At 46.9% G+C, this 11,102-nt stretch overlaps 1 protein-coding gene across 2 annotated transcripts in view; it reads right to left on the minus strand.

The window, feature by feature from the left end:
• gol (ring finger protein goliath) overlaps nt 1-10,872 on the minus strand; it is a 281,319-nt gene extending 270,447 nt beyond the window's left edge. For both annotated transcript variants that reach the window (XM_071586104.1, XM_071586103.1), the window contains exon 1: nt 9,520-10,872. In XM_071586104.1, coding sequence (XP_071442205.1) covers nt 9,520-10,267 — 748 coding nt within the window. In that variant the 5' untranslated portion in view covers nt 10,268-10,872. The remainder of the gene's footprint in view (nt 1-9,519) is intronic.
• Nucleotides 10,873-11,102: the final 230 nt, after the last annotated feature.

Below are 11,102 nucleotides of genomic sequence, written 5' to 3' on the forward strand. Positions count from 1 at the left end.
ACATCTTCAATTCAACCCATTATATTTTTATCAATGCCATATGCTTCCAGCTTCGTGAGTAGTTTACCGTGTGGTACTGTGTCTAAGACTTTCTTAAAATCTAGAAAAATCGCGTCCACTGGAACATTGCTCTCTCCCGAAATAAGAATATCATAAACAATAAGGGCAAGTTGTGTCTAGCAAGATCTACCTTTTCGGAAACCGAGCTGATTTTTCATAAATGACTTCTGTTTGACGAGGTGTCTCACGATCGAACTGGCAACTATATGCTCCATAACCTTACACGATATGAACGTGAGGAAAATATCTATAATTGCCAGGTTCCTTCTTGCCTCCGTTTTTAAATATTGATGTCACAGTAGCCGTTTTCCAATCTCTGGGAAATCCTTGTGATCTACAATCGTCTTCTAAAATATTATTTCTAGATACGCTGCAATTTCCGAAGCTAGATCCTTGAATGTGCGAACGGGTACTTCATCGGGCCAGAAGAAATTATCAGGCGCAATATTTTTCAGCAAACTTTACATTCCATTGCTGGAGATTTCGGCATTCTTTGGGCATTGGTTGACAGAGGGAATGATTTGGTAAGCTATCGGAGGCATTCGGTGAGGCATTGGTGAAGACACATTGAAAGAAGGAATTTAATATTCCAAACTGCTGGTTACTCTTTCGCCTTTATCATTTCTGAGCGAATTAACAATTGATTTACTTCCTTGAATCTCTCTGACGTACGACCCAAATGTTTCCGGATTCTCTTTTGAATTTCCTGTTAATCTTTTCCGTATGAAATCAATTAACGCTTTCCGAAACACCTTCTATGGAATACGCCCTAGATTTCTTGTAATCATATGTGATCTCAATTCTTTTGCAACTATAGATATCATCCCTAATATTCATCATCTTGGCGTGACATATCCATTGACGTCACAGTGCCTGTCTAACTTCCGCGTTGTACCATCTAGGTTTTGTGTTCTCTTAAATAAATATCCTGGGAATGAACTTGTTGACTGCTGGGCGCGTGACCTCAAGGAAGTGATTTTACGTAGTTTCCGCATTTTGGTGATTGCTATCTTCTTTAAAACCTACAAATTGACTCTGTAGCACGCACTTTAAGCCCTGTAGTCTCCTTCTTTAAAAAATTAAATTTTCCTTTAAGGTTCTTATTTCGGATCCAATGTAGCGAAAACTTAGCATATAAGCTGCCCTGTTGTCACTAATTTCTTCTATAGTTAAGACTTTTTCAGGAATCTATACATATGCATGTATAGAAAACATGAAAACAAATAAATGCTGGTTTTTCACGCGGGACTGCTCGCTGCGATACCGCGCCAGGAATCTCGAAAATTATCGTTCCGCATCCAATTCGTGCGCGAGAGGAGTTCTTTATTCGGGCGCCACGGCATCCGAAATCGTGCGTGGAGCCTCTCACGCGACGTGGAGGCAAGGACCAATTTCTTTTAAGTCCTCATGTGAGCCTATTGAGCGGGAGCGACCGCTGGATATATTTAGAGAAACAAGAGAGGGAATCGGGGGGTATGTTTCCCATTACGAGATCAAAGCGACGCTGAGAGCTTTGCTTCCCGGCCAGTTTCCTTTCGGTGGCTGTCGTCCTCCGCTCTCAAGAGCGTTCCTTCGAAGCCCGAGGGCGAACGCGAAGAGCCCTCCCTCGCTTTGATGCACTCGGGGCGAATGGCGAACACTTCTCTCCGCCAACGGCCCTCGAGGTGCTCACAACGACCGCGGCGTCCTCCCACGGGCGGCCCACCCAGCGGGACGCATGCCCCCCGGGGACAATTCTCGCGGTCTCCGCCAATGATGCGATGCAAGGCGACAATCGCTCGAGGGCGAATCGAGAAAGCGGAATGCGCGGAGGAGGATCGGCACGCCAGAAGTTAATTTTAAAGATCTCCCGCATTACAAGTCCTTCCGCTGCGAAACTCAGATTCATTTCAAAAGAGCGCTTCTGGCAATCTTAATTTTTAGACAAACTCATTGCAAAAAGTTAAGAAGATTCATCAACCCCTGCACCAAATTAACTCTGTACACCTGAATCTCACTCTCACAAAAGTGTAAATGTGAGTATTGGAATGGACTCGAGACTGTGCAGAGGAGAGGAGATGGGCAAATGACCAAAAGGAAGGCCCAGCCAAGGCGCAGAGGGATTGATGAAACAAGGTTGTTGAAGGCGATGCGAAAAATGAGAGATGAACCGAACGAAACTACTCTCGGGCGTGACAACCTCCTGATAATAGACACGAAAGAAAGAACGGACGAGGAGACGTGCAGGGAAGAGACACAGGGAGACAAAGTGAGGCGTGTCAGAGCCGCGGAGGGTATGAAGGAGAGGAGGGGAGAGAGGGAAGGGCAGTGAGGAGTCTTCGAACGGGCATTCGCAATGCTGAGCTCAGGTGACGATGGCTGAGCAAGCAGGCGCGCAGTGGAATACAGTCGAAAACATCTTGCTTAATGGCGCTGGGCCAAAATAACAAAGCATAAGAGAATATTGGGGAAACGTCACCGTCTTTGATCCACTCGCAACCTTTCCCAAGAAAAGTTAGACTTGAGCGTATCTCTGGCTTGTTTTATCGAACTTATTTGAGATTAATAAGCTAGACCTAGAAAATACGACATATATAAACACCAAAGAACACTACTAAGACATACAGTCAAACAAGAAACAAATCTCTTCTATCCGACTAGATTCTTGACTGCGTGAGATGAGTCCGTTGATCGGCAAGTACTGTGAGATCTCATTTCAAAGGAAACGGAATTTCTTGAGTGTGGAAAGACGGGCGTCGATCACAGATCAACCCATTCTCGAATCTCCCTGGATCCTACGGCATCGCAATTTTCGCAAGTTAATTTCCATCTCAAAATTATTAAATAAGCAGCTTAATTTTAATACCTTGATATAAATAAAATAAATGTTGTAGGCTGTGACAGAGCGGAGACTGTTTAGCAAGCGATGAAGGGGCAGGGATGGGATAGGGATGGTGGAGGGAGTGAAGGGAGGGAGGAAGCATGTGGGGATGAAGAGGGGATTGTTGAATTACGGTCAGGTTGGGTTTCATTGGGAGAGACATGGAAATTGTTGTAGAACTGAGTGTAGCTTGTGCCCATCCAAAACCTATCTTAACCGGTAGATTAACAATAATAATAATGCCATCTGAATGTAACTGCTCATACATAGCAGAGAAGACTAGCTAAACCTCTAATTCCTAATTAGGGACGACTCTCTCTAAAAAAATCCTAGATCATCGGACGTAGATATTCCTCAAAAGGGGCAACGCCGTACTGTGAATTTAGTAGAAAAAGAAAATTCTAAATGTGTCATTTGGTATATCTTGATTCAAAAAGAGTGGCAACGAAGAATCCGCCCAAGTTTATTCCTTCATCGATACCAAGATAAAAAAAACTGTAGGAATGCTGTGCGCCAAGCTGGATGTAATGCCATGCCATGTCCATTCCCCAACTCTCGTGTCATGGTCGCCACGAATGCAACAAGGGAAATAACGAGAGGAAATTCTTTCCATTTTAATCAAATTGATCTCACTGGATTCCTGATAAGGTCTCATCGTCACAACAAACAACATAAACGAGGTCGTGGTCTCAAATGAGAAACCTTGACGAGCAAAGAAGGCGAGGAAAATGCCTCAATCTTAGAGTCGTAAGAATCTCAGGGTCATTGTCACGTTCCAGCTGCACGGCAGCGACACCGGGAGAGTTGGAAGCCCTGCCTGGCTATGGTGCACACTTGGCAAAATTTACCCCAGAAATGGTCTCCACGTCTCAAAGTGGTCCACCGCAGTCGTTAAATCGAATCCCAGGGTTCGACATCGACATAAACACCCCGCGATGCACCAAAAAGGTGAGTGGCAGGAGGTGTCAAGTACCAGCTGGGAAGAATGAGTGATAAGGGAACAGAGCAAGGGAAAAATATTCAGTAAAAAAACTATCAAATAACGTGTTAATTAAAGCGGCCGTTTTGCTGCTCCCTGGAACTACAAATGATCTGAATCAAAAATGAACTTAGACTCAGGGACCTCTGCGAACAAAATCGGACGCACACACACTAAAACAAATCAACGGAAAACACATTCCAATAACAGCATCGCCATTTTTCGTAATACCTCCTCGCGGTAATTGAATGTAAAATGAAGGGCGTATTTAAAAAAATGATTCCGCTAATGAGTATCATGTAATATTGCAGCAATGAGGAGACAGCGAGCATTCTCAATAACCTTCGGTTTTTGAACCTGCTTCTTCCCTTATATTTCGAGAGTGCATGTAGAGTTAGATCATTGCCGCAAGTTCAATTGATACTTCTACGGAATTCCAATAGATAAATAGTAACATAATACATACATGATAATCACGGGTTCTTCACTCCCCATCGTACTTACGAGTACGCAAACATGGCGTCTTTCTCAGTAATTCTCGAAATAATGGTGGGAAATTATGTCTTCGTCTTTTTCCTATGGATATGAATAAAATTCCGTAAAGGGATCAGGAACGCCCGTACAAATTGACTTGAGAAAATTCACAATGTGGATATCAATTGGATAAGTGCAGATAAACAAACACTCGGTTTACGAAACATTCGACATCGTCCATGATATTTTCTTCATATGAACATATATTTTCATACGCTCATACCAATATACATACATTGGTCACATTACATGAATATTTTTATGGATTACGTTGGCATTTAAAAAATAGCATATGGTCTCGATCTCGTCCTGGTGGCACGTTATTCCACGTTAATCGCCCGATGGCTAAGTGGACGAAACATAGCATACAAGCACGAAGCATTCCTTTATATTTTTCATACGGAAGAAATACGGATTTCGGCAGGGTCACCTACCATCATGGGCACCAAGATAATGGGACAGTATATTTCGTCAGAAGGGTGTGTGAGGCAGTACAGTGAGCACTCTTCACTTCCTTTGACCTCGTAAGATCTTCCCATGAAAAGTTTACGGTAGACCAAAATTAGTTTGATTTCATCGTACAAAAAATGATGATGAAATTGGAGGAAAGAGCGGAAAGATCCGATTTCACGATGCCTGGTGCAATTTCCAATGAGAGTCGTTGGACCGAAAGCAAAGAGGCAGACGGAGTTGCTGAGGGCGCGAGAAATCAGACGGCGCAGTGCGATACTTCTCTGACCTCAGGTGCGTTGCGTCAGGGCAAACACTATCGCCCGACCTCAGTTTCCCTTCAAGGATACATCTGCCCACTCAATAGTGTGGAAAAAAACATCCAAGCGTTTTTCAACAGACGATTCAATTGAGAAATTCACAACGTCGCTCGATCTTATGTTCAAAGGGAAATTTTAACAGCGCATGTATGTATCTTAATTACGCAAGCAAGAACCTTCACATAGCTTTTTCAAATGTAAAAAACGAACATCAGAATATATACACTCTCTCGGCAGATGGAATCCCAAGTAGCAGTCATTACAAATCTTTAGGCATTTGCTTAACTTGGGTGGGGAGTTCAGGAGTATTTCGAGGAAGGCATTCATAGCAATTCATTGGGTAATGGAGAAACTTAAAAGGAAGTAGCGTAGCCACAAAAGCGTATAAGGTCCTGGTTCGCCTTATCCTGGAAACAGAGCGCGGTACCCTAAGAGGTGAGACATATTAAAGAGTTACGTGTAGCGAAAGGCGGCCAGATATGTACGCCGTGGGCAGGAAAGAACATAACTGGCATGGGATATTCAGAAATGGGAGAGTTTGCAATACAAAAGAGAAAAGGAGTAGGCTAGGTGCGATGGGATATTTGTATTTGTAATAATTTAATATGGTGAGGTGTGGAAAGACTTGACGAAGGAAATGTGAAGGGAAAAAGTTATCGTAGTTCAAAAAAAAAAAAGAACGCAAAAATAATAGAAAAATTATATCTGTCAATAAAGTCATGTTAAATGGAACAAGCTACCTGACGAGTTGTTCAAGCAGTTTCTATTCTTTTTTTATTTTTTAGTTCCCAGCAAGCCACCACTAGGGTGTGTGGCAGGGGGTAAATACACACCAGGCTAATTTTTACCCAAACATGTTCACCCCTACCGCGCGCGGACAATGTTATCCTGATGCCTTATTGTACGTAAAAAAATGACATCTTAAATATATCTACACTACACTTGATCCCTCCAATTTTATTAAAATGATCTCTCCTACCGTAGTGCGATGGGAATAAATAATACCTCTTCAACATTACTGCTAAAGAGACGTCCCTCCAATTTATGCAACAGATTTAATCTGTAATTTAACCTCCCCTCCGTGAAAATGCTAGAAGTTTAAAGAATGCGTGCGAGTAAGTCACTGGGTGAAGAGGTGGGCGATAAAAAATGTGCAATAACACTGCAAGCGACGGCGTAGGGCTGGCAGTGCGATGCTTGAAGGTGCTCGGATTTGGAGGACGTAGGGTGCACGGTTTTGTGTGGGGTGATGTTGGGGCGGTGAAATAGTACTTCGTATTTTCGTGAAAGAGACAGTTGCTCGGATGTTTCACGTTTTTTCAGATATACACGTTTGATTGTGACGTAATGGATGCGCGCCAACGGACACTCCCTCCCCCACGAATATATTTCTGATAATAATGACAATCTTATCCAAACATTATCCCATCAATGATCACCGACGAACAGAAGCGAAAAATCTACTAAAATATTCAAAATTATGCAGCTGAAAAAATACACCTAGTACGTTGGCTTAGTTAAGAAGTCAAAATCCGCTCAATTCCTGGAGCTTATTGCAATGTCGTATCACTTATTACGATTGAACTATTGTAAAGGTGTTACACTCGTGTAGTGCGGTGCTGATGTAATTAATCTGCCACATGAAGAAACACGAATCAAGGAAGAGGTAAGTAATGTGTACTCAGATCAATTAGCATTGACTCATACATCGAGAGGTATTGAATGAAATAAAAGCAAACGCTGATGAAATTCGTATTCATTACGAAGAAAAGAAATCAGTTTACAGCAATTTGTCGACATGTTATCTGTCGTGGTAGAGATGATAAAAAAGGGTGCTTGATGAGATACAGAAGATGAAAATAACAAGATTCCACGTGAAGGTAAACTAAACAATGATTATAATCTGTGGCAGAAGAGGAGACGGCATTGGAGACGAGGCATCTGGGAAAAAGTACGATAGAGGAAGAGAATCAGGAGAGATGGACAGCAGAAGAAGGAAATAATTAGCAGGAGAGCCGAGGCTAAGAGAAGGAATTCCCGGGAAGTAGAGAGGGGTGGAATTAAGGAAGAGGCATTGATGAAATGGAATGGGCACGCCCCTCGAAGGATGGTCAATGAAAGCGGTGGAGAGTGATGGAGCCACGGGTGAACTACCTTCACATTGTGGAGGTCGAAATGACGGATCGAACAAAGAAGGAGAGAGAGGGTTTAAGCCTCACGAGAGCACACGTCGAGAGAGAGTGGGCCGATGGAGACGTCCAAGGAAAAGCGAACGGGGAGAACTTCAGAGGGGAAGATCAAGAGATCTGAGCCAATTGCTGATGTACAAAAAATCAAATAGAAAAATGTGGCCATAAAAATTCCGCTGCACCACGATTGAAAACCTCCATTTCAATCTTCTCGCGGTTCAGTTAAAGACCGGAGAATGACTTAAGTTTGGTCCAATGCCCACACAGCAGCACATCAATTACTTAAAGGGGCTTTCTTTTCTTAGAAGAGTTTCTTATTTCAAAACTCCGATTTGAGCATCTTAACCTCGGAACTTCCAATTATGTGAAACTCCTATTCGCTTTTAAACTTTTGCGAAATGTTCAGAGGGGAAAATGAATTCTTATGGTCAGTTGATGATGAACAACAGCCATTCCATTTCTCAAGGAGCGCCGGTCGATTACACTTGTTCATAGCCGGGGGGAGCGGGGGGTCGACCGACACCTGACGCGCGCTCGAGCGGTTTCCATAGGGACGGTAGGCGTAGGCGCCCGGGAGCCGCCCGAGGGGGTGGCCTTGGGGACGACGACCAACACCGAGAAGCGTGGTCGGTCGGTCGCCGCGGCTGCTTTCGGATCTCGCTCCGAGAGCATTATCACGGTTTCTGGCTCCCCAGGGTAAGTAAAATCATCAACCGGAAAAGTCGTCAGCTGTTGAGTGAGCGTGGAAGGGGCGGGAAGTGGACGGCCTCGGGCCACATGCAGAGCGCGCTCATCGTGATAACAACAGAAACATCACGAAAGAAAAAAAAGCATGTTTTGTTTCCTTTCTCCTCAAGTACGCCACGGAGAAACAACCACACGGAAATGCCCTTGGTTTGTCATTTGGAGCGAGGGAGCGAAATGCTTTCATTAGCGGCTTTTAAAGAAAACCGCACGGCTGGAAGTTAGATATACTAATTCTCAAATAGCAGAGCCGCCCAAATCAAGAAGGGCGCATCCTTGAAAGAAGATGGATTTCACCCCGATATTCGGGAAATTTCCGAATTACCCCTTCCAACTCTATCTCTCTTTCACGCGCTTGCCAATTCCGCCCGACAGAGGTTCCAACGAGGGAAATAATGGTTAGAGGCGGGTTAAAAAAAGCGGGGGCACACGGCGACCTTGAAAATGGCTTAGACTTTAAAATCCCGACGAATCCAGCCTTAAACTTTCTCTTTGCTTGGCATTCAAAATGCAGGAATCTCAAAATAACGATGCGCAAATCCAATAAATAGATAAAGAACGTACTACGGCCGAGTGCATGGAAAGAAAGTAAAACCCAAAGCCGTAGTGTACGGCTTTGGGTTTTACTTTCTTTCCGCGCAAATCCAAACTGACTCCAGAGTAGTCGGAAAGAAACTGATGCTCTACCTACCCCCTGAAATAGGATGGGGTTCTTCTTAGTCATAAATCCGGGGAAATGAAACTAAAAGCTTCGAAGGAAATGCGTCGTTCCACTATATCACATACGAATAACATAAAACCAAGAGAGGAAAGTAATACTGCTGACAACCGCAGTGCTACCTTTATCTTTCGGACTCCAAAATTTACCGAATAAGAAAGAAGAAAAAAGCACAGCGAGGATTCGTTCTACACGGCTTATCCACACATACACTTCTTTTCATTGCCCATAGCAATGATGGTCCTTAAATTACGCATCTTGTGTGAAGTCAAAATGATGCAGCAGGTTGTACGGAATCATGTAAACTCCTCATCCGAACCGATGCTTCATTTGGCGGTATCCCATTGGCATTTCATCGCCCTGACCATCAAAATTATCATCAACGCAAAAGTGGGAGGAGTAACTTAACGTCTCACTATGCTAATCTTCCGCGTCACAGAAAAATCGCACGAAGACAACTTCCCAGCCGTCACGCGAACGAGCCAACACTCTGCACCGGAGGAACGGATTCCACTTATTAGTCCAAACCGCAGACCTTTAATTCACGAGAGAAACGAAAAACAAGGAACGAGAAGGCATTCCAGAAGAGCTCCTTCGGCGTCACGTCTCACACGGGATGGAGAGGGGGGAGGGGACTTCTTCCAACGGGGTGGGGGGACACTCACTGTTTGGCGTGAGGAGCATCTTGCTGAGGTTGGTCGTGTCCCGGTCGTCAAACACGATGACCCCCGCCGCGTTGGCTTGGTAGGCGTTCTCCACCTTCACGTCGAAGTTGCAGTCGCCCCTGCGGATCAGGGCCACCCACGGTTCCAAGGGCAGCGTGTCCTTCAGGGGCGGGTGGCACCCCTTGTCGTTGCCGTCCATGCCCACGTGCACCAGAACCCCCGTGAAGTTCCCCAGCAGGCCCTCCCCGTATTTGCCCAACTCCTTGCTCTCCTGGAACGTGTGGTTGGTCAACGGGTCCTGGTAAGTGACCGTCAGCCAGGCGGTCGTGTACACCTCCTCGAGGCTGACCACGGTGGACCCGGCGCCGGAGGACACGGTGACCCCTCCGGTGGCCCCACGGGTCCAGTCGACCACGGCCGAGGGCCCGGACGCGTAACCATCGACCTCCACCAGAAGGGCCGCAGTCGCCGCCACCAGAAGCAACATCTTCATCCCTCTCAATCCAGCGATCCCCTTGGCGATCATTCGTAGATCTCGATCAATCAATCTCCCTCTAAAAGGGACGCAAAATGACGATACCGAAGTCGATGATGTGTCATGGGCGATCGTCGAGGTCCCTCCTCCGGCGCGCCAGTCGGGCAACCGTCGAGGTCGGAGCTCGGGGACGGAGATGAGCAGCGGGCGATCCCTCGTTCCTCTTCTCGAGAAACGTTGCGATGCGATGATGCAGAGCGCAACCGTTTTCATAAGAAGGAACCTGGGGGCAGGGTCGCCGCTTCTCGTCCCGCCTCCGCCTCTCGCCGGCCCTCTTCGGATGTGGTCGCTCGACTACGCGTCGCGGCTCCTTTTTGTCGCTCTCGATCCAGGGGGGGCAAAGGGGAGGAGGGTCGGGCAGGAGTGTAGAAGAGAGCGACAGGGTGCGGGAGGAGGGGAATAAAAGGGATTTACTCCGGCGGGGGACGGAAGAACTCTAGGGTCGCGGCTTAGAGCGTCGACGGCCGGGGGGGTGGGGGGAGTATTATGGGTTCCTCCTCTTCTTCACGGGGGGAAGGGGGTGACGACGACACCCTGTGGCCGCACGTGGCGGCGGGAACGACCTCCCGCGCTGCGGACAGGCGGGAGCGAGCCGAAGCAGCGGCGGTCTGCGAGAAGGGACCCTCGCCTCCTCTCCCGGCGCGGGAGACGAATGCGACGAGCACCTAAGGCGCGGCTCTTCTCGGGCGAGCTAGCTGCTGCACGCGCGGCACCTTCACGTGCGGGGGGACTCGTGTGGATCACTCGCGATCGGACGGCGTGGTACGCGCCTGCGTCGGGCGCCGACAGCACACTGGCGAGGGCCGGAGCGAGCGAGCGAGGCAGGCGGGGGGGAAGGGGATTGGGGGGGGCCGTGGAGGGAGGAGTCATCGATCCTCGGAGGGGAAGCAAAACAAGGAGCAGTCGGGCTTTAGAAGTCAAAGGGTGTGGGGGAAGTGCGTGCGTGTGGTGTGTGTGGGAGGGGCCTTGTCTGCTGCTTCGCCACTCCCCTTTCCACGACCTCAGCGGTGCATCTCGATGACGATGTGATATTCCATCCCCCGCCTGC

This window comes from Hetaerina americana, unplaced genomic scaffold (assembly GCF_022747635.1).
Source record: "Hetaerina americana unplaced genomic scaffold, ioHetAmer1.1.p SCAF_20, whole genome shotgun sequence".
In the NCBI taxonomy this organism is placed as follows: Eukaryota; Metazoa; Arthropoda; class Insecta; order Odonata; family Calopterygidae; genus Hetaerina; species Hetaerina americana.